The 24,665-nt window shown below is 36.9% G+C and overlaps 1 protein-coding gene across 3 annotated transcripts in view; it reads left to right on the forward strand.

Annotated features, from left to right (window-relative positions):
• THADA (THADA armadillo repeat containing) overlaps positions 1-24,665 on the forward strand; it is a 365,800-nt gene that overhangs the window by 25,025 nt on the left and 316,110 nt on the right. For all 3 annotated transcript variants that reach the window (XM_017544862.2, XM_017544859.2, XM_017544860.2), the window contains exons 16-22: positions 3,504-3,627; positions 10,217-10,368; positions 13,690-13,897; positions 15,698-15,833; positions 16,117-16,253; positions 18,652-18,810; positions 20,540-20,697. In XM_017544862.2, the coding sequence (XP_017400351.1) occupies positions 3,504-3,627; positions 10,217-10,368; positions 13,690-13,897; positions 15,698-15,833; positions 16,117-16,253; positions 18,652-18,810; positions 20,540-20,697 (1,074 nt within the window). The remainder of the gene's footprint in view (positions 1-3,503; positions 3,628-10,216; positions 10,369-13,689; positions 13,898-15,697; positions 15,834-16,116; positions 16,254-18,651; positions 18,811-20,539; positions 20,698-24,665) is intronic.

Raw genomic sequence — 24,665 nt, forward strand, 5'->3', positions numbered from 1 at the left:
AGTGATGAAACCAGTGCAGTAGTGGAGGACTGTTACAGAATGACGTTCATTGGCTAATCTCAATCACTTTTAGCTTATGTAGGCCAGATAAATTTAGTACTTTAACAGATGGGTAATTGATGGTACTGAACTCTGTCCCTCTCCAGGGCAGAAGACTGTTGTTGCTGGGCCTGTTTTCTCTTTAGATTGACATGACTCACAGAGGCTTGATGAGTCTTGGCCCATGGTTCAGCTGTGGAGGAAGCTTGCTGTCTGCCTTGCATTGGAGTGAGCTTGAAGAGTAGGGCTGGATTTTCGGACATTGTGTTAATGAAATGGATGGAAACCCGGGTACAGCAGCTCCAGTCTGGGCCAGGGCTTAGTTTGACAATCTTGAATTTCTTTTCAGCAGAACAGATTGAGATTTTCACTGTTCTTCCCCCAAATTTTGCCTTCGAGAAGCAGATCCTTTTTATCCACTTACAATGGTAAACTTCCCTTTGTTACAGGGTTTTAATTCATTTTTTCAACTTCTGAATTTATTTTGTTGTATTATTGGAATAAAAGTTTGCCTTATATAATTTATTTATTCAAGTGATTGAGAAAATAATTAAAAGTTGTGATAGGCAAGGTTAAAGACAGGTAACTTGGCAGGCCCTGATAGAAGACAGAGCTTACCTATTTATTTTGAGAAAGAGGGAGATTAATAGATTAATGATACGTTTGAACTATGACACACTAATAACTGTAGACATTCTTATGGATGCCCTTGGTTTTCAATTTTGTATTTAAAAGATAAAAAGCCATCAAACAAAGAATATTTCTATACAAAGGCTAAAATCAGCTTTGTCTTTTTAAAACGAAGCTTGGGAAGTCACAACCTGAACTTTAAGGGCATAAATTTTCTCCTAATTCTGCCACTTACTAGTTGGCTGACTTTAGTCTCATCAAGTATAAGCAGAATTAGTAACCTTTCTCAAAAGGTTGATTTGAGGATTAAATGAAAAAGCTCTTTGTAAACTATGTATCTCTCTAAAAAGCCTTGCTGAGAGTTATTAAAAGTGACTAGCGGTGGCTTATGCCTATAATCTCAGCTCTTTGGGAGGCTGAGGCAGGAGGGTCACTTGAGTCCAGGACTTCAAGACCAGCCTGGGCAACATAGCAAGACCTCCTCTTTATTTAAAACAAAAACAAAAACAAAAACAACTCTGAGACGAACATGGTGATGTGCACCTGTGGTCCCAGGTACTCAGGAGGCTGAGGCTTGAAGGTTACTAGAGTCCAGGAGGTCAAGGCTTTGGTGAGCCTTAACTGCACTCCAGCCTGGGCAACAGAGCAGCGAGACCCTGCCTCAAAAAATTAATAAATAAAAATTTAGAAGTGACTAGAATATATATTAAAGCCCCCACTGTGTGTGTGGGACAGTTAAAAAAGTTTTTTTAAAATTAATTAATTTTTTGTAGCTGTGGGTTCTTGCTATGTTTCCCAGGCTGGTTTCAAAATTCTGGCTTCAAGTGGTCCTCCTGCCTCCATCTCCCAAAGTGGTGGGATTGCAGCATGACATACTACCTACTCTAAACATTATCATGGATTATTGTGGATATTATGCCTAGCTTAGTTATTTTGTAGTTTCTCTTAGATCACTGCTAGGTTTAACAAAGCATATCTTGTTGCTTTGTTTTTGCAAGGGGTAAAATGAAATTTGTGAAAACTCAATTAGGTACTTGGAAACACAGAAGTTGTTTTTTGGATTGAGATTCTTAATTTTCATGTATGCATGGTTTCTTGGTCTGTGCTTATAGGTATGCATGCTTTGAAAATTAGTCCTTAGAGTCTTAATCTGAGTCAGTCTTGTGGTTGTGGTACTTTTTCCCTACTGGTACACCTGTGGCTTTTGGAGGTTGTAATCTTGTCACTGTATTGTCATGATTGTCACATTGTCGTAACAGTGGGTGCCATGCACCGTGTGTGGCAGGCTCAGTGCCAATCAATAGACTAAATGCTGGGGGAGAAGAGGCTGTTAGTTGAAAAAGACATCTTCTAGTCTAGTGGAGATAATTTTGTACCTAAATAACTGATATTAGTATCTAGAGTACTTTTAAATTTATAAAATGTTAGATGTCCATGTTCTCATTTAACCTTTAATAAAAAGGCTGTGAGATAAACACTCTTATCCCCACTTAACAAGTGAGAAAGCTGAAGCTCAGTGAAGTTCAATAAGCCGTGTAAGGTCCCTTAGCTAGTAAGTGGTAGAGTCAGAATTCTAATCCAGACCTGCTCTTGACTCCAAAATCTCAGTAGTTCCCCACTCCTACCCCTAGTACTAGCTTAATGAAGGCTTGGTGATAAGAAAGTACCGGGGGAACTCGAGGATGTTTATAGTGAATGACATATAAAATACCTCGGGGATTGGAGAACTTGAGTAATGGGAAGTGAATCCAGAGAATCAAGTTGAAAATGGATCGTTTTCAATGATAGGCCAAGGGATTCGGAAGCTTCACTGAGAACCATTAAAAGTGATTAGAGCATATACCGAGAACTTACTATGTATGTAGGATACTGTGCTCAGCAATAGGGATCCAAACATAGAAATGTGGTCCCTGCCTGCATTGTGGATACAGTCTGATTGCAGGAAACAGGAACTATAAGCCTATAAATGACAATACAGTTGGAATGATACTCCCTAGTGGATGTATCACTAGGATACATCCACATTTTTTTTCTTTTTAAAACAGGATCTCACTCTGTTCACCCAGGCTAGACTGCAGTGACACCATCTTGGTTTACTGCAACCTCCACCTCCCAGGTTCAAGCAGTTCTCCTGCCTCAGCCTCCTGAGTAGCTGGAACTACAGGCCCCTGCCACCACGCCTGGCTAATTTTTGTATTTTTAGTAGAGACAGGGTTTCACCATGTTGGCCAGTCTGCTCTCAAACTCCTGACCTCAGGTGATCCACCCCCCTCGGCCTCCCAAAGTACTGGGATTATAGGCGTGAGCCACTGCACCTGGCCCTTGTTGTGTTTTAATGTGAATACTGTTTTACTTAAAAGTAGCTTAACTAGGGTATTTTTCAGTAATGGTGCTATTCCTTTGAAACCTAATAGAATTAATAACCTAGTAAACTCTTAGTGCTTGTGGGGACCTAAAGGATAAATCCCCAAGGTTGCATGTACTTCACCTGAGAAATGACTGCAGGGATCTTATGTAGAGTCAGTTAAGGTGAGGGCTGTTGAACCCAGCAAGACTCTGTCTTTAAAAAAAAAAAAAAAGTATACATATCTGTCTGGGCTGCAATAGAAATTATACTTCTTGTTGACTCTGCAAAGATAGGGTTCATTAAAGTCATGATATAGCTTATGGTCAGGGTGCCAACCTGAATTATTAAGAAAGTGAACAATTGGTATCATTTTTGAAATTTACTTTTTAAATTAAAAACAAAAACACCCACTCTTAAAGGGTGTTTAATACTCTAAATATAACCTATTGTGATATAATTATACTGACTGTAATTTTTTTTTTTTAAGAATTTTATGTCATCCATTTGCAATAGTCTTTTTGAAGCATTGTTTCCTGGATCTTCCTACTCAACTAGATTTTCAGCTTTAACCATTTTAGGCTCAGTAGCGGAAGTTTTTCATGTTCCAGAAGGTAAGTGTTTAATAATGTTTGGGGAAAGAATTTTTTTTATATGCTTAATTCGAAGTTTCAGTTTTGTTGCCTTTCTTCGAGGTTTTATTCTTACCATATAATAGTTGCTTGTACATAATGAAATTGCCAGTAAAGGACAGAAGAGAAAGAAACGATCTCCTTTTTCATTGATCATTATTTGCCAACCCCAAACTATAATTTTCATGGATTATACTTATTATGGAAAGAGTTTCAGCTCTTACTTCCCTAATTTGTTTTTTGCTGTTTTAAGGTAGTACCCAGTCTGTTCTTTAAGATTTAAAATTTGAAATAATAATAGCTTCTATTATGTTTAATATTTCTGAGTGAGTCTCTGTGGTTAAAATGTGGTTTCCCTTAACACTGTCTGTTTCATATGCCTCAATCTGGTTTCGGAAAGACAACATGAAGATGTAATTTCCAAGTATTCTGGTTTAATGATACCCTTTGTTTTTCCTTCTGTGTGGCTCTCAAGAGGGTGAAATTTCATTTCCCTCTTTTTTTGTTTTTTGTTTTCCTTTTTGACAAGAAATGATTCTTTTTTTTTCCTGTACATGTGTGTATATGTGTTATAAAGTAGGATTTCTTGCTTGTGCTAGGTCTTCCTTAACTGTGGTTAAACAGGAAAATATCCTGCTCAGCTGCTCTTTCACAGGGAATGGCCAAAGCATCAGGTAGCTTTAAGCTATCATTGGATTCTTTTTATTTCATTATTTTATTTTTTTTGAGGTGGGGTTTTATTCTTATTGCCCAGGCTGGAGTGCAGTGGTGCAATCTCGCCCATTGCAACCTTTGTCTTCTGGTTTCAAGTGATTCCCCTGCCTCGGCCTCCCAAGTAGCTGGGGTTATAGGCTCCTGCCACCACACCCGACTAATTTTTGTATTTTTAGTGGAGACAGGGTTTTACCATGGTGACCAGGCTAATCTTGAACTCCTGACCTCTGACCTCGTGGTATGCCTACCTCGGCCTCCCAAAGTGCTGGGATTACAGGCATGAGCCACCATGCCGGGCTGGATTCGTTTTTTATTTTAAATCATTGGGCAAAATGTAATTTTTTGACAGGACGACAGTTAGCTGACGTGATAGAGGCTTGCTTCATTTGAGGAAAATCAGTTTTTAAAAGTTTTTATTTTGAAAAAATTTAAATCAGCAGCAAAGTTTGAAGACTGGTTCAATGAATAGCCATGTACCCTCTACCTAGATTTATCAGGTTTTTAATTTTTTTTTTAGTTAGAGTTTCATTCTTGTTGCCCAGGCTGAGTGCAGTGGCACGATCTCAGTTCACTGCAACCTCCGCCTCCTGGGTTCAAGCAATTCTTCTGCCTCAGCCTCCTGAGTAGCTGGGATTACAGGTACGTGCCACCATGCCCAGCTAATTTTTATATTTTTAGTAGAGATGGGGTTTCACCATGTTGGTCGGGTTGGCCTCAAAGTCCTGACCTTGTGATCTGCCAACCTCGGCCTCCCAAAGGGTTGGGATTACAGGCATGAGCCACCATGCCCGGCTGATTCCTCAGTTATTAATATTTTGCAATATTTGCTTTATCTCTGTCTTTTGCTAATTTTATAACTGTAATACAGTGATCAAATTCAGAAAATTGAATGTTGAGACAATGCTTTAATCTAATATGCAATCTGTATTTAAATTTTGCCAATTGTCCCACCAAATGGTCATTTATTTTATAGTACAAAAAAAAAAAACTTCCCACAATCTCGGAAGCAATCCTAGGTCACGCATTGCATTTTGTTGTTATGCTTCTTTTTAGCTTCCTTTAATCTGGAAAGTTTCTTGTTTCATGATATTAACATTTTGGAAGAATATGTCTCAGTTGGGGTTTGTCTCATTGTTTCCTGATGATTAGATTCATGCCGTACATTTTTGCAGGAATATTGCATAGGGGATGTGGTGTTCTTCACAGAGCATCCTATAATGGTATTGATGATATTGGATTGTTCAAGTATTCATAATGAGAACTATGATCACCTTATTTAAGTGGCGATGGCAGGCCGAAAAATGGTCTCCAAAACACATCCACATCAAATCCTTAGAAGTTGTGAATGCAAACCTTACATGGAAAAAGTGTCCTTGCATATGTGCTTAAGTTTAGAATTTGAGGTGAGATAATTCCAGATTTTCCTGATGGACCAAAAATGTCATCACAAGTATCCTACAAGACAGAGGCAGAGATTTGACAAACGAAAGAGGAGGCTGTGTGACAGCATAGGTAGAGATTGGTGTGATAGGGTTACAGGCCGTGGAATGCATGCGGCTGCTAGAACCTGGAAGAGGCAAGCAGCAGGTTCTCCTTTAGAGCCTCTGGAATGCGTGGCCCTACTGACACCTTGATTTTGAACTTCTGGCTTCCAGAATTATGAGACAAGAGATTTCTGCGATTTTAAGCCACCAAGTATGTGGTAATTGGTTACAGCATTCAGTGAATGCAGGAGTCTTCCATCAATTCATAGAATTTTAATACTACTTCAGCTTTATTTAGAAAATATGTTTTTACCTAAGAGTAATTGATTACTTCAATCATATAACAAAGAGTTTCCTGCACATGTAATGTAGTTGTAGCTGCACATAAGTGTGTGGAAAATAAAACTAGGCTGAAGCATACCTATAATTTTTCAGTCAACAGAGTAATTTAATAAATTTAAATGTACTTTAAAAATGAAAAACCTGAGCCACCTTCCTAATGAATGAGTTGCGTATAATTGGGCAGTGACTTATGCCATCGTAATTATGTTAGACAACTGGGAGGTAATGCGAATGGAGTAAGCCATACTGTAGCTGTTACTTTTAAATGAGGCTTAAGAACTTGACTGTGAAGTACAGGATTGGAGATGTAAATTTCCTTCATCATCATTTCAAGAACTTCAGTGATAGGAATGTGATTTGAGATTAGTCAAATGGTTTCTGCCTTTCCTAGACCAAGAAGAGTAAGTTGCATGCATCTTTCTTATGTGGAATCAAATGCCACAATATTGATGGTAAAAAATTCAACGATTAAATACTAATTTAGTATTTATTACATGTCTGGTAGCCAAGGATATTCACTGTCCCAAACAAGGTGCTTCTTCATTTGGAGCTTATGTTTCAGTGGAGGGAGACAGTAATGAACAAAATAATATGTAGAATTTGTATGTATTACCAGTACATTATATAGATACCAGATTATGTAGATTATGTATGTACAAGATGTAGATAAGTTCTATGAAAAATATTTCAGCCGGGCGCGGTGGGTCACGCCTGTAATCCCAGCACTTTGGGAGGCCGAGGCGGGTGGATCATGAGGTCAAGAGATCGAGACCATCCTGGTCAACATGGTGAAACCCCATCTCTACTAAAAATACAAAAATTAGCTGGGCATGGTGGCGCACGGCTGTAGTCCCAGCTACTTGGGAGGCTGAGGCAGGAGAATTGCTTGAACCCAGGAGATGGAGGTTGCGGTGAGCCGAGATCATGTCATTGCACTCCAGCCTGGGTAACAAGAACGAAACTCCATCTCAAAAAAAAAAAAAAAGAAATATTTCAAGAAGATAAGGGGGATATATAGAAGACCTAGGAGGTTGGGGAGTGTTAGTGGCTTCATACAGTGGTGTCAGAAAAGGCTTCAAATTTGAACAAAGCTCTTAAACAACTGATGGATAAAAGAAGAAATCATGAAGGAAGTTAGAAAATATTTTGAGATGAATGAAAGCAAAAATACAACATAGCAAAATGTAAGCAATGCAGCAAAAGCAGTGCTTATAGGGAAAGTTATAGCTGTAAATGCCTATATTAAAAGATCTTGAGTTAATAACCAAGTCAACTTTCTACCCCAAGCAATTAGAAGAAAAGAACAAACTTACCTCAAAAGGAAGGAAACAAGATTAGAACAGAGATAAGCGAAGAATAGAAAAACAATACAAAGAATCAGCGAAACCAGCTGTGCTTTTTAAAGATTAACAACATAGACAAAGTTTGCTAAATAAGATAAAAGAAAGACAGTACAAATAACTAAAATCAGAAATGAAAGTAGAAACATTTCTATTAAGTTTGCAGAAATAAAAATGATTATAAGACAGTACAGTGAACAGTTGTTAACACCAAGAAGATAATCTACATGAAATGGTCAAGTTTCTGGGAACATGAGAATTACTGACTTGAGAAGAAATAGAAAATGTGAGCAAACCCATAACAAGAGATTGAATCAGTATTCAAAAGGCTCACAGCAAAGAAAAGTTCAGGGTGAGTGACTTCTCTAGTGAAATCTACAACACATTTAAAGAAGAATTAACACCAGTCCTTCTCAGAGTCTTTCAAAAAATTGGACTGAGGGGAACACCTCCTAACTCATTTTATAAGGCCATCATTACCCTGGTACCCAAACCACACAAAGACACTGTAAGAAATGAAAAACAGCTGGGCTTGATGGCTCATGCCTGTAATTCCAGTACTTTGGGAGGCTGATGCAGGTGAATCACCTGAGGTCAGGAGTTCGAGACCAGCCTGGCCAACACGGTGAAACCCCATCTCTACTAAAATACAAAAAATTAGCTGGACATGGTGGTGGGTGCCTGTAATCCTAGCTACTCTGAAGGCTGAGGCAGGAGAATCTCCTGAACCCAGGAGGCCGAGGTTGCAGTGAGCCGAGATCGCGCCATTGCACTCCATCCTGGGGACAAGAGCAAGACTTGGTCTCAAAAAAATGAAAACAAAAACAAACAAAAAAAACAAAAAACCAAAGACCAATATTTCTTATGGACTAGCAAACCAAATCCAACAGCATATTGAAAGTGTTATATACCATGAGTAAGTAGAATTTATCTGAGGAATGTAAGGATGGGTCAATATAACAGTCAATGTGATACACCACGTTAAAATGAAGGGGAAGTACCATGTGATCATCTCAATTTATACAGAAAAAGCATTTGACAAAATTCAGAACCCTTTATGATTAAAAAAATGAACACAACAAAACTAGGAATAGGAAGGACAAGATGATGAAAGATATTTATAGCACATCCACAGGTGACATCATACTCAATGGTGAGAAACAAAGCTTTTGCACTAAGATCAGGAAGAAGACGCAGATGCCCACTGTCACCACTGCTGTTCACTATCATACTGAAAGTTCCAGCCAGAGCAATTATACAAAAAAAAAAAGAAATAAAAAGCATCCAGATAGGAAAAGAAGAAATCAAATTATCTCTCTTTGCTGACAATACAATACTATATCTAGAAAACTCTCAGAGCAATTAAAAAAAAAAAAAAAAAAAAAAGCAGTCAGATTGGAAAACAAGGAGCAAATCTGAGCAGAGTTGTTAAAGTGACAAAAACTTCAGATGTCAGCTCTAGGAATTTCATAGGGTTTTGCTAACTTGTAAATTAAGATTAAATGAGAAACTTGTATCCCAATTTACATTGCTCAAATTACCTAAGCATGTTTTCAGTTCTCCTTAGGGTTTCACTTGTTAAATGTTTTTAAATGTTCTTCACATTTTGCCATGAAACCTGTTTTTCCATAGTTCTTGAGTCTTCATCCTAGAATTAAGTGGATTCAGTGATTGCCATCATAGTTTTGGGATAGTTTTTTCTTTTCATCCCTTGGTTGGCTGAAATTCCTTTTTCTTTAAGAGTTTCTGGAGATAAGTAGTTCTTAATTTCTTGCATATTATAAAATGTTTCTGTTGCTCTTACACTTGAATAAGAAAGAGTTTGATATGCAAAGTTCTTCTAACCTTCCTTCCCTCAGGATTTTGTAACCATTGCTCCATTATCTTTTAGCACTACATGTTGTTATAGGGACGAATGAAACCAGTTTAATTTTTTCCATTTTGTAGAGGAATTGAGCTTTTTCCCTGAATGGCCAAAAGTGTCCTTCTTTATCTTTGACTCATCATACTGATCATTCTGTGTCCGTTCATTCTAAGATATGGTAGGACTTGTTTTTTTTGTTTGTTTTTTTTGGAGACTGAGTCTTACTCTGTTGCCCAGGCTGGAGTGCAGTGGTGTGATCTCAGCTAACTGCAACCTCCGCCTCCCAGGTTCAAGCGATTCTCCTGCTTCAGCCCCCCAGGTAGCTGGGACTATAGGCATGCACCACCACGCCAGGCTAATTTTTGTATTTTTAGTGGATACAGTGTTTCACTGTGTTGGGCAGGCTGGTCTCGAACTCCTGATCTCAGGTGATCTGCCCCCCTTGGCCTCCCAAAGTGCTGGGATTATAGGAGTGAACCACCGTGCCTGCCCAGGACTTTGTATTCTAGGTCAAGTTTTATTAAGATTTTAAAAAAGATATGTTTCTAAATTTACTTGTTTTTGTTTATTTTTAGCAATAACTTAGGAATCTTTCATATATCTTTTGAGAGAGAATTATGGTTTAAAAATATTTTTTAACTTGGAGAACTGTAGTGCTTATTTTGTCATTTTAAGAAAATAATAGAAAAGTTATTTTATGCTGTCATGGGTAAAGTATGAAGTGTGGTTTTTTTGTACTAATTTTCTATAAATTTGGTCATATAACTTCAGAAGATTGATTTCCTTCTGTTCACTTTTAAATCTTTTGGTTTTAAAAATATTTTTAGGTAGAATTTATACAGTATATCAGCTAAGCCATGATATTGATGTTGGTCGTTTCCAAACACTCATGGAATGTTTCACCAGCACTTTTGAAGACGTGAAAATTTTAGCATTTGATCTTCTGATGAAGTTATCGGAAACAGCTGTACATTTTCAGGTATCTGGACTTTTCCAGTATAAATGTGGTATATGCATGGAAACTTTCTATCAGCAGATAAAGCAATCTGAGGATTATCCATGCGTTTGCCTCTGCCTTTTTATGTTTTTGGACTTCTTTCAGTTGTCATTAACACCTCTCTACTATTTCTGGGTTGGTGGGAAAAGAGGAAATAGGTAAGTAAGGCCCAAATCAGTGAGCTTTGCTTTTTTTTAATTGCTTTGAGAAAAAGAGAGGTGTAGGAGGCTGTAGGTTTTATTGTTTACAAGATTATTGGTAGATTTCAGTTAACTATGGTTTCCCCTGTTCCCTTGGACATGTAATATTCGATCAGAGCACATGGCTTACAGTAACTTGCATTTTTTGAGATAATCTCCCTTCTTCATACATTTGAGAAACAGTGTAAAAGAGGTAGAGAGCATGTTCCTGGTTTTTCAACCAGCAATAGCTAAACTGAGATGGAAACTTACCAAGTACTTGAGGTTAACAACAGTCCCTAGGTGCTCTACCTCATCCCCAACCCCTCCATTCTTCTTGACATATTGCTCTTCCCACTTTGGGGTAGGAATTAAAGGTGGGCTTGGAAGTGAAGGCATTACATGGGGATGAATCTGCAGGGAACCTCCAGACCCGGGCTCTCAGCTCTGCCCTTGAAGCTTCTCCTAGGGCTTTTGGGTCACCAGCAGAGTACTGGTTCTGGAGCTTAACTATGGTTTTCTGTTAGAGCTCTATAAAGGCTGAGGGTGCCTGCTGCAGCTGAGCCATGGTCTAGGCTGTGGTTGTTCAGTTCAGCTGTGTTTAGGGCATGGTAGCTTGTAGGTGCAGTGGGATTCTGTAGGATCACATGCTAGAGAGGACAGTGTCTGTTTCTGTGGCTTCTAGGTGGCTCTGTAAGATCTTAGAACATCTATGTTTTTTGACATGGGGTCCATATTGGAAGTTACTGTCCAGTATCCACCGATTCCTGTGATTTTTCAGGTATCCTTGTGAGCAGAAAGCTCCTTGGTGCTCAGGTTGCTAACTTTCATTATTATACACAGTTTTTAAAGATGAGATTTTTCTCTTCCTCTGTCTATCCCTCCTCGCCTTATCATTCATCACATGTCACCTTGTATTGTGTCTATAGCTATGCCTCATTCTTGGCAAATATTTTGAGAGTACCTGGATGGAGAAGACATATGATGGCATAAATGTGAAAGACCTGGCCCTTACATAAACTATGAAGGGGCTTAGGGGACCTCTGCACCTCTAATTTGGCAAATCGTGCTTGGTATATTGGCACTAGCTGTAGAATTCAGGAAATGTAGTACCACATGTGGTTTGCTATGGGATTTTGGTTACACTCTCTGTTTGGCTTACAGATTAGTAAAATAGTCAAAGAAATAGGCATTCAAGATTTAAAAATATTAATTATATATTTGTATTAGGGTTTTCTAGAGGGACAGACCTAATAGGATAGATGTATATATAAAGGGGAGTTTATTAAGGAGTATGGACTCACATGATCACAAGGTGAGGTCCCACAGTGTCCGTCTGCAAGCTGAGGAGCAAGGAAGCCAAAGCTGAAGAATTGGGAGAATCTGATATTCCAGGGCAGGAAGCATCCAGCATGGGAGAGAGATATAGGCCAGAAAACTAAACCAGTCTAGTCTTTCCACATTCTTCTGCCTGCTTTTATTCGGGCTGCACTGGCAGCTGATTAGATTGTGTCCACCCAGATGGAGGATGGGTCTGCCTTTCCCAGTCCACTGTTTCAAATATTAATCTCCTTTGGCAACACCCTCACAGACAATAAAGGAACAATACTTTGCATCCTTCAGTCCATTCAAGTTGACCCTTAGTATTAACCATCACAATATTATATTTCCAAAGTCTTTCTTTGGGTGTCCCTTATATAATATATAATTAATTTTTTTCGTATAGTTAAGTTTATAGCAGTTTTTGAATGCTAACCTGATCTCTCTAAGGACATGTACATACATATTTTTGATGACATATTTTTCACATAAATGGCTTGACTCTACTACCTAGTTTACTCCCTTTTTTCCCGTGGAGCTATATATCCTGGGTCTTTCTTCATAGTATTCTTTGATTGACCTAAGATGATGGAACAAAGACATTTTAGACTTCAAAGGCTGTTTATTACTTTCTTACTAATGGTTAATAAAGCAGTTCAGGGACTTAACTGTCAGTTAAAAAATGGCTTAGATGCTTAATTGGTTCTTTCTAATACTTATTTAAACTTGAACTTTTGGCTGCCACTTTTAAGTTTTTTTATTTAGATAACAGAAAATAAACATATCAAATGGTAAAGAAATTTAAATAAACCAGTACTTAAATCAGCACATTTGATATTTGCTGTTGTGAAATTAAAAAACATCATCAAATGTTAGTAGACCTATAATCAACTTGAAAATTGAGTTTATAATTATTTTTTCCTTACATTAGATAGTTATGGAATAATCCTGGTAGAATCAGAATATTATTGAACAGCCAAATCCTGACTTCCAGACTAGTGAACACACAGCTTGCTCATTGTTGAAGTTGGGACTAGAAATCATGTCTTCTGTTGTCAGCCCAGTGCTTTTCTGTGACTGCAACAGCACACTGTCCTTTGTTGTGTCTTTAGGACAGGTGATGGGAGTGGATGTTTGTGGGAGATCTAGATGTGGGAACTCTGAGGCGTAATTTCTGAGGCTGAGCTGATCACTGTTGTTTTCCACACACGTGAAGTTTCACCAGGTACAGCTTCCCAGTTCACAGTTTTCTCCAGTGAACTACCTGTATAGGAATGAGGAAGGGAGAAGGGCAGCCGTATGATGCCCAGGGGAAACATAAGCCCTCACAGACTGACGAACTGTCCTGCGTAGAAATAATGAAGATAGTCTGGCTGTGGTCATAGTAAAATTCTGCAGGACAAAGTACATTTTTGCTGAAGAAAGAGACAGTTAAAAAATTTTTTTTAAGTTTTTTTTGTAGTGATGAGGTCTCACCATGTTGGGCAGGCTAGCCTCAAACCCCTAACCTCAAGTGATCCTCCTACCTTGACCTTCCAAAATGCTGGGGTTACAGAGATGAGCCACTGCACCCGCCTGTGTTTTTGTTGTTGTTGTTGTTTTTTGAGATGGGGTCTCACTATGTTCTCTTGGCTGATTTTGAGCTCCTGGCCTCAAGTAATCGTCCTGCATCAGCCTCTTGAGTTGCTGGGACTATAGGCTCGAGCCACTGTACGCAGCTCCAGGCTGTGCTTTTAAATATTTACTATTTTTTTAAATTAAAGAAATCTTTAATTTGACAGTTACTGAGTCTGCTTTATTCTAGGATTCAGAGAAACTGCAAGGCTTATTTCAGGCAGCATTGGAGCTCAGCACAAGCACCAAACCGTACGACTGTGTGACAGCTTCCTACCTGCTGAACTTCTTAATCTGGCAGGATGCTCTACCGTCATCCTTGTCTGCCCACGTAACTCAGCTTGCTTGTGGTGATGGAGATAGGTCTGCTGCTGTGGTGGAAAGGAACACACTAATGGGTTTGTATTGATGTTTTGCTCTTATCAAAACCAATATCTTACTCTCTCAGTATTCATTTGTTTAGACTATCTGATGGTTAAACATATACTTTTTGTTTTTTTATTTAAAAGTTTATCAGCATATAAAAGTACCATGGGTTCTTATTATGCAAATGAACAGTTTACTCAGCTATAATACTTTTGTCTAAACAGGATTTATGTTGAACAAGTACATATACAAATGTATATTAATAAAGCTCTTCTTAAATGAGAATGACTTCTTTTTCCAACAAAAATGTGCGTTTGTTCCTGTATAAGTTATACTGTGACTAGAGAGAGACCATCTTCATTATTTTTATATAGGCAGACTTCCTTTGTTTATCCGGGTTTATGTTTTAATTAACTGTCACACCGTTGCCCTTTATGCTTCCCAGATAGCCAGTTCCAAAACCTAGGGTCTGAGATTGTTCAGATCTAATGATTTTCAACAAATATTTCTTGAGGATTCATGTACTTAATTTTATGCTAGCCAGTCTTCATTTTGGAATTGTACTAGAAATAAGGACAGATAGGGATTTTTTTTTTTAATAGGAAAGGGAGATCAGATATAGAAAGAAAGTTAAAAATGATTATTTCTGAGATGGTAGAAATAGCCATGAAAAAGAGAACTAGTAATGGGAGAAAAAGAGGAGGCTATGAGTAGTTCTGGTGGGAATGTGGCCAGAGATCTGGAGATAGATGACAGTACCATGGAGGATGACACTTGCCTGCTTGAATTGCTTCACGGCTGTACTTAAAAGGAGACCCAATTGAGAAGTGGGAAGAGGGCTGCAGTTGAGGTGAATAGGGAGTCCATGCCTCACATAAAGGCTTTCAATTCAAGATACTTTAGGACTTTATGAGATATTTCAAACATACAAAGAATATTTACATGTAGAAGGCTTAAATATATATATATATATATATATATATATACACATGTAATTTATATAAATAATATGTAAAAAATTCAAAAGTTTTGTTCACAAGCTCGGTGATCACACTTAGCTTAAGTCATACAATAGCATCCATATCTTTGAAACCTTTCCTTTATCATAGCTGCATTTTTTGTTAATTTTTAATCTTGTTTTTCTTTATGATATTGCCTCTGGTATATATACTATTAAAAATATTCAGCTTACATGATACGGAATTTTATCTCAGTTGTACTTTATATATTATACAAATTTACCACAATTTATGAATCCGTTCTCCTGTTGATGGACTTTTTCTCCCTAAATAAATAATGCCAGTGTAAACATTCTCACGTAGGTCTTCTACATGTCGATTGTGCATCTGTAATCCAATATCTGAAATGCTCCAAAATCCAAAGCATTTTGAGTACCAACATGACACTTAAAGGAAATGCTCATTGGAGCATTTTGGATTTTGGATTTTCACATTTGGGGTGTTCAAAGTATGACGCAGATATTTCAAAATCTGAAACTTTTTTTTTCTTTTTTAATTTGAAAGGCATCTGCTTCCCAGTTAGCACATGCCAAAGCCTTGGGTTTGATACCCTTGCCAGAGGATGTTTTGGAGGAAGGACTAAGAGTGAATGCTGTAATGGGTACAGGCAGTTTAGGGAAAGACATTCTGTCCTGCCTTAACTAGAAATGAGCAACCCTGCTGGATAACCTTTAAAGATCTCTTTTTGATTAAAAAAACTCTAGTGTAAAGTTCTTTTGAGTTGGGTATATTAATGGGAACTGTTGTGCTGTTTGCACATTTATAAATGTTTTAGAACTGATATTACTTTGATTTTGTGTTTGCTTTTTCTAGTTATCAAATGCTTGATGGAAATTCTTGAGGAAGAAGTATCTCAGGCTGAAAATTCTCTGCTTCAGGCAGCAGCATCATTTCCAATGTATGGGCGAGTCCACTGTATAACAGGAGCATTGCAGAAGTTACCTATAAAGTAAGTATTTCCACAGCTGTTTCCTGTCTCAGAAATCCATTTGTTTCTGAGCTTTAACTTCTTACTGGAATGTGTCCTGGGAAAGGAATGTAGTCTATTGCTTTGAATAAAATTGAAAATCAGATTTAAAAACATACATATCTGTATATATTTTTATGTCTCATATATTTTGTATATTGCACAGTTTTGAAACACAAATTCAACCCCTTTTATCTAATAATTTCCATTTTTAAAATCTGATTTTTTGCTTTTAGTATAAATTTCCCTAATGTCCTTGTTGCAGCAGCCTGCAGTTGGTGAGTGAGTGGAAACCTGTGGTAGAGAGGCTCCTTTTGATGTCCTACAGGCTTTCTGCTGTGGTGTCTCCAGTCATTCAGAGCTCATCGCCTGAAGGTCTCATCCCAATGGACACTGATTCAGGTCAGCAAATGAAGAAGACAGTCTAGAGTGCTGTGGTTTGATTATTTTGTCTTTTTTTTTTTTTTTTTCCTAATTACTTCTTTGTGGAGATATGAAAGCTAAATTGCAGAGAAAATAATAAAAATTATTATTTGTGGTATTTCTGCTTTTTAGCAATAGTTTTAACTATTAAAAGGTAGCAAAAGAAAAAAAACAAAAAAACTCAAACCAGGGATGAGCAAGGTACCTCCTACCCCAGGGTAACTTGAGTTATATAATACTATATAAGTTGAGCATCCCAAATCAGAAAGTTGGAAATACGAAATGCTCTAGAATTGGAAACTTTTTGAACACCAGTGCGATGCGCAAAAGAAATGCTTATTAGAGCATCTCGATTTTGGATTTTCAGATTAGGGATGCTCAGCCATGCACGTATTCAAATATCCAAAAAAATCTGAAATTCAAAACATTTTTGGTCCCGAGCATTTCAGGTAAGTGATACTTAACCTGTACTAAAATGGAGTGTCCCTCTTTATATACAGAAAAATCATGAAATAAATTTACATTTGGTGTTGAAATAAAGTTTGTAAATGTATTGTAGAGTGCAAATGAGAAGCTTGTATTAGAAAAACTGAGTGTATCATAAACACGCACTATACAATACACTGAATATCTTGGGCTGATAATTAAGGTAATGTGGAGTTATGTGTTTTGGATTGAGAATATTTGGTTTTTGTTCCTTCCTAAAAATGAGTTAGAAGATTGGTGATGGTTCATGATACCAAGACACACTTATGGATCCTGATTATTTTATTTAATTAATTTTTTTTGGTAGAGATGGGATCTTCCTGTGTTGCACAGGCTGCTCTTGAACTCCTGACCTCAAGCAATCCTTCTGCCTTGGTCTCCCAAAGCACTGGGATTACAGGTGCAAGCTGCTGTGCTGGCCTTAAATACCAAATTTTGATGCTTTGGATTTTCTGCTTGAGCAGTGCATAAGAATAAGGAACATGCAGTCATATAGCTAATATTTGGGTCAGCGAAGTACTCATATATTCTGGATGAGAAACCTTGAATATTTCTGTTACCTACTGTGAGTAGATCCTGCAGAGGATACTAACATTACCTTTGTTAGTGAAGAGTTTTAAGATACCAGTTTGTCTCAGAAACTGTCTTTGGCCCACAGACTTTTCCTTCATTCTGCTGCTGTATTACCTCTGGTTGTCTTCATTTTTGCTGCTTCTTCCCTATGTTATCTGCCATGCATTCTGAATTTCTTGAGAAAAGTCTCCCCTAAAAGCTGTAAAATTGAATGGTTAGGATTCTTACAGATTTATTCTCTGATCTTTTCTTGGTCTTTGGTTTCTTTTGGGGCCAGTGTTACTTTTTTATGGCTGTTAAAATTTATTTTTGGCAAAATTTCAGGGAAGGAACATAAGATGTTGATTGAATCATCATGATAGTAGTTTGAGTGTTTGTATTTCCCATAGTACCTAAATATAAGTAAAAATAAGAGATGTCCGATAAATGTCGGTTCTTTGATTTGTCGATTGATTTCAGATGATTACTCATGGCTAGTTTTGAATATCTGAGCCTAGCTAACTCCTTATTACTAGCCATGCATTCATTCCTTCAACTCATGTTCCTGAACCTCTGCCGTGAGCCAGTTTCTGCTACAGACACTGGCCACTCAGTAACGAACAAAGTGTTGCATTCATGGAGCTTATATTTCCTAACCCACTGAGTGCTTAGGGAATAAAAATGAAGCTTAATGTAAATATGAAGACTAAATTATAATTAGAAAGCAGTATATTACATAATGTGTTTCAAAGCTGTGGAGTCTTTATGATATTCCTGTCTTATGAAAGATTGTTTTTGTTGTTGATGGGTTTTTAAAAATGTCTTTTTACCTTTCTATCTTTAAACTTTGATAACTTTTATTGTAGATAGGGAAATAACCTCTTTTCTATTATTTATCATTTGTTTTTTTAAATCAAATATTGATTTTTTTCTATTTTTCTGTTGCCTGCTTTTTTCTTCATAGAGAAATCGCTTCTTAAAGCTACATTTATTGAAGTTTATTGCACTTCTTTGAAATGATTGAGCACCGTATTTGAGATATTTGGACAACACTAAGAAAAGGAGTGTAGATGACATAGCAGCCTTCGTCCTGTGGACAGCTTCATTTAGATTTTTTTTTTGGTTATATTTCAGTCTAAATTGTCATATTTTAAAAATACACTCAAGCATCATGAAAACTATACATAATTTTTACGTTATCCACCTTGTGAGTCCCTTCTAATAGAACTGATTATCAAGTATTGAAAATTGTAGATTTTTTTAGGGCAAGTACCCCTAAGGGAAACCTGGCATCTGATGTGTTACTGGGGTTTCATATACTCTCATTTCTTTCCCTCAGAGTCAGCAAACCGCTTACAGATGATTCTGAATGAGATTCAGCCACGAGATACTAATGATTATTTTAACCAAGCCAAAATATTGAAAGAATGTAATAACTTTGATATGGAGGACTTGAATGCCAGTGTGCTGAATATTGATACTTCTACAGAAATCAAAGGTAACTTGTATAAAATTGATACTGTAATTCGTGTTTAAGTAACAAGTAAAATGTACAGAATGCCCTTTTTATGTAGTAAATTAAAGGTTGCAAATCTATGCAGAACATTTCTAGAAAATAAAGCTTTTTAAAAATTTGGTTTTGGGAAAGATTTGGGCTTAGGAATGCATTTATAAGACTTTTACCAAAATATTAGATGCCGTTGTGCAGCATACAAGCTGTTAGAACAAAAAGCCTTTGAATGATAAAACCTGCCCTGACAGCCCAGGTGATATAAGAGCAGTGCTGTACGATGAACCTGGGTTTGGGCAGCAATGAACTTCTCCCAGCACTGTGGTTCTAAAATTATTGTCTGCTGTGGGAGTTCTTAAAGCCAAGCAGCCTTTTAAAGGAAACAAACCTTATTAGTAAAATGTGAACTGCTTTGTTGTATCAAGCCTCCAGAATTCGAGTTCTTGTATCTTGTTTGATCGTTAGGTATGATTGAATTTTCTGCAGTGCTCCAAAAAGTCATCAGAAGCACTAATTTCTTAGTAATTTAGTACATGTTCTACATTCTCCACTAGGTGGGGATATTGTTATACAAAAAATTCTCCACACTTAAATTTTTGAAAAAAATAACATAAATATAATGCCTATTGTAATTGTTTCAAGCAACAGAGGTAAATATGAATTAAAAACAATTAACTTCCTCTTGATTTTCCTCTCCAATTCCACATCTTCCTTCTTTAGTGCAATATATTCTTTCATACTTACTCTATATATTTATGTGTATGTATACTTATCCATTTAATACATTGGGCTTTTTAAATAAAAACACAAATGAGATTACACTGTAAGTGTCATTTTGTCAGCTTGCTCTTTTGTTTAATATAATAGTCCATCTTGGATTTTTAAAAAATATCAGTTCCAAAATATTCCTAAAACTAGAATAAGAGAGTAAGTAAGGCCAATTATAGCTTATTGACCATGGGAATTAAATATATTTTGAAAGATAATTTGTATTTTCCTTTGATTTTAAAATTTCTATTCTACTTCTTTACAATTGCAACAGACATCCTCCCAAAATAAATAAGGCGTGTATTATAGTCATCCATATCATGCTTTATGACAGAGAGGCAGAGTTTGTTTTACTGATTTCCAAAGATTAAACTTAAGTTTTGGAACAATACTGTGTTTTATTTTAAAATTTCATTTGAAAATAATAAATTAAAAAAATACTGGGCCTGGCATGGTGGCTCATGTCTATAATCCCAGCACTGTGGGAGGCCCGGGTGGGAGGATCGCTTTAGTCCAGGAGTTTGAGACCAGCTGGGGTGACGTGATGAAACCCTGTCTCTACAAAAAATACAAAAATTAACTTGGTGTGGTGGTACACACCTGTAGTCCCAGCTACTAGGGAGGCTGAGGTGGAAGGATGGCCTGAGCCTGGGAGATCAAGGCTGCAGAGAGCGGTGAGCGTGCTACTGTACCCCAGCCTGGGCGACAGCAAGACCCTGTCTCCAAAAAAAACAAACAAAACAAAAAACAAAAAAAAAAAATTTAGTGTGATTTCTTCTCATAACTCACGCTTGACAAATGTTACCTTTTTTTCTCCTGAATAAATACAACATTTGACAAATTGGTTTGTTCAAGCAGATTATTCTTAGGGAAATTATGAATAAGCTTGTTTTTAGAAATCTGGGATATGAGTAATCAAGGTTGCAATAGTTGTGTTTTTATGTTTAAGGTAAAGAAGAAAAAACATGTGATGTAACTGCTCAGATGGTGCTGGTATGTTGTTGGAGAAGTATGAAGGAAGTTGCTTTACTTTTAGGCATGTTGTGCCAGCTTCTGCCCATGAGGTCTGTGCCAGAATCTTCTGATGGATTATTGACGGTAGAGCAGGTAAGGCAGATGTTTATTCCACCGTGTATAATTTCTGGTCAACCCATAAATCACAAACTTTCTTTTATAATCCAACTTTAAAAAAAGGTTTAAAATTTTTCTTGAATAAAATCATACAAATGTCAACTGAAGAAGGTTCATGGTAATTTAGAATGTTAGACTTTATAATACATTTCAAAACTGTGGCATTTTTGAAAATATTTTTCTAAGGTGTATAAATAACTGTAGATTTTACTTCACTTTTAACTGTAGTATTAACACTTTAATTTTTATTTTTCCATTTCACATACACAAACTTAAACTTTAGCTAAAATTGTCTATTTATTAAAAACTCCACAAATCTCTTAAATTTTGCAAAGAAAAAAAGGTAACATGCTGGTTGATTATGGATCTCATGTTTCCCACTGGATTGATAATAAAGTTGTATTCTCTTGGTTTTTTTTGGCTAACTTTTGTTTTAAGACCACAGAGTTAGTTCACCATCTGGGACTGTTCAAGTGACTTGAGTGCAGTGTTTACAAGAAATTAGCTTACCACAAGCATTTCATTTGGAAATATTTTAGATTTATTAGATTTCTGTTTTTAATTGATTCCCTCTTCCTTTCCATATGGTTTTGACAAATCCATTTCCCACCATTTTTCAGCAAAGATATATAACATGTACTTTCATTTTTAACTTTTTAAAAATAAAGACAACTTTTTCCCTAAGGTGTTACAATTCAAGAACAAAACAAATATTGTAGTATGCTGATGTTGATTATTTCTGTAATAATGACATGACTAGTTCCATGGAAATAATGTTGATACTATTTTTTTCTCACACTCTGTGGCTTGTGTTGCATGCATCTGGTTAACAGCTGGGCTTGTGATGTTGCAAGGCCCTGAGATGAAGAAAGGCAAAGGCACACAGTATACTTCAGGCATCATTATGTTCCTTATTCTCTTCCAAATCAAATAGGCGTTAGTGTCCTAGAGTTACTTGCAGTCATTGCTGGTGACTGGCTGTAGTGCCAGTGCCAACATCTTTGCTGAGGAATCCAGCTATGATTAATGATTACTTCACCAATGCTCACCATCTTGCTAAGAAGTAAACATGTGCTGGAGGCCTTTGATTTCCCAACTTCTCTTTCCAAGGACAAGTTAAAACATTTAGTTTTTTGGGTTTGTTGGGTAGTGTTTAAAAAACAAATTAAGGGTAATGTATTTTGCTTTTACTGTAACTGAGAAAGACCTGAAAGTTTCCTGTGAACATTATTTTGCCTTGACACCTTTTGCATAGCACCCAAATCTTAAGTATTTATGTGCAATAACCATGTTAAAATTGGGAATTGATGTAAAATAAAAGAGATGTTTGTAATCAAAACAAAACAATAATTATCACAAAAAGGCCCTTATAAACCAAAGAATTTTTCCAATAACTGCTTGAATAAAAAATAAGATCCTGTTTTTCTGTAGAAGATTAGTTTTCATTCTAATGAGGTCCAGTCATTTTTCCATGTTGCCATTCACATTATAACCTCAAATACATAGGTGTGAGAAGAAACTAATGACTGAACAAGCGATGAAATGTATATGTGATAGCAGTGTTCTAACACTGAAACCCCACTGTCTGTGGAAAACTTGATCTTGCTGACTTTAGCTAAAGAAATACCTCAGTTTAGGAGTCAATAAAAATCCAAAGTCATCAAATTATTTACATTACTGGAGGATTCCTTCTTTCAAACATAACATTTTGTCCCATGAAATTCCTTTAAATTAATAATTAAATATACTTGCATGTGCTTAAAACCTTTAAGAGTTAAAAATGTAAATGACAGAGAAGAATGTCATTTGCATTGGAATGGCTGGGCCACACCTGAGGTACACCCTTCCAAGGGCATAGTTGTCCTGGCAAAGCTAGATCTGCTGTGCCTAGTGGCAAAACTGTGAATTTAAGAGTCGTTTAAGAGTCAAACCTTAGATGAATGTGACTGCCACAGACCAGGATACATAGAGTCAGTGAAGTGACTTGCAGGCAGAATGTAACCCTAGTTCTAGGGGAGACTGTGGAACTTGGATTTCTTATTCTTCAAAGTAATAACTGTGATCTACTTTTCACTTATTGAATGAAGGAAGCCATTCCATACAGTCTAAAATATAATTTTTTTGTGTTCTGTTTTGAAATTTGAAGACTTGAATGTAGATGACAGTCCCTTTAAGACCATCCTGATTTTACAGTCCCTTATTGAAGGGGTGGCCACTTAAATCCCCCATGTAGGAGTATATAACAGGTAGGGAGATTACAATTTGAGGTTTTTTGTTGTTGTGTGGGGAGAAGAAATGGTGCTTTTTTATAATTCCGAGTTTTCAGTGACATATTCACAAACCATTAGAACTGGAAGGATCATAGGGATGATACTGCAGTATCCAGCTCTCTTGGATAAGAGGGAGCTGGACCCTGGATGTTACTTGGTTTGCCCAAGATTGCAAAGCTGGTTTGTGGCAGCTCTGGGACAGGAACACAATTCTTCTTGCCAGGCTGTGTTCTGACATTGCACAGTGCTGCCTTTGTTCTGAGCTGCTCATTTAATTTTTCTTTAAATTTAAATTTCCCTATTTCCTATACCCAGGTAAACTTTCACAAGCAACAGGACAGTAAGATGACTTGCTACTGAACTTTTTCTCAAATGATTGATTTCTCTAGAGCACTTGTGAAGCAATGTGCTCTCACCAGTTTCTCCAGGAGGAAAATGTGTTCATTTAGAGGCGTGTCTGATTTCCACTGTAATCACATAATGAAAGGTTCTTTCATAGTGTCGCTGTGCAAGAGGCAGAGATAAAACCAACTTTGAGGGATGTAAGTGGAGACCCTTCAAGAGTAAGCAGCACACACAACCTTGTCTTACAACTTCCTGACTAGTTGATGTGTGTGCAGTTTTCAAGCTTGATGTTTTGATGATGTAGAGCTTTTGCTTGTTACATTTTGTTGGTTCTCTTTAGGTGGGCTGATACCCAGTGCCTACTGATTTTTTTTAAATAGCTTCCTCTACCTGGAGTGCTATATGATCTTAAGTTTATATGTATTTCTGTAGTATTCCTAAAAAGAAACTACTGGGTAGATTTTTTTTTTTCATTCATGCTTCCTCCCCTCCCCAAGTACTTATCGCCACAGAAATCACATGGGTAAGATTGCCAAGTGTTAGAAATTGCTATTTTTAAAAATTCTTTTTTATTTATTTTTTTTTAGGCAGAGTTTTACTTTGGCGCCAAGGCTAGAGTGCAGTGGTTCCATTTCGACTCACTGCAGCCTCAACCTCCTGGGCTTAAGCCTCCCAAGTAGCTGGGACTATAGGCATGTGCTACAGCGCCTGGGTAATTTTTATATTTTTTGTAGAGACAGGATCTCACCATGTTGCCAGGCTGGTTTTGAACTCCTGGACTAAAGTGATCCTCCCACCTCAGCCTCCCAAAGGGCTAAGATTACAGGTGTGAGCTACCATGCCCGGCCTGGAAAGCCTACGCTAGGTTGTGTTGTAACTTTTATGATACCCAGAGCTAATTGTATTGATAGATTCCCTCAGTAGTGTCTTTTGTTGTTATTTTAGATTTTCTGTAATGGACTACAAATGGGGTGTATGTTTATTCACAAGTCTTAAAGAAATTGCCTTTTGCATTTTCTTTTGCCAAAGTTTAATTTTTTGAAATTACAAGTAATTTTATTGCATTGCACTCAATGCAAGTTCCAATTTTTAAGCTTTGGAATGAAGTTGTGCATGTAACCACATCCTATTTATTGACTGCCTAACTACAAGGATATCGTGGGAAAATAAAGAAGTACATAATATGTGCTTCTGTGACCTTAAAGGGCTTAGAAACACAATAGGGGATACCAGACAGAAATTCATTTTAAAAAGTCAGAGTACAGGGTAACAGTTAACATGCTCATAGTTAAGAATTTGCTGGAAAGCAAAGAATAAACATTCTCGTAA

This window comes from Cebus imitator, unplaced genomic scaffold (genome assembly GCF_001604975.1).
Source record: "Cebus imitator isolate Cc_AM_T3 unplaced genomic scaffold, Cebus_imitator-1.0 Scaffold172, whole genome shotgun sequence".
Classification (NCBI taxonomy): Eukaryota; Metazoa; Chordata; class Mammalia; order Primates; family Cebidae; genus Cebus; species Cebus imitator.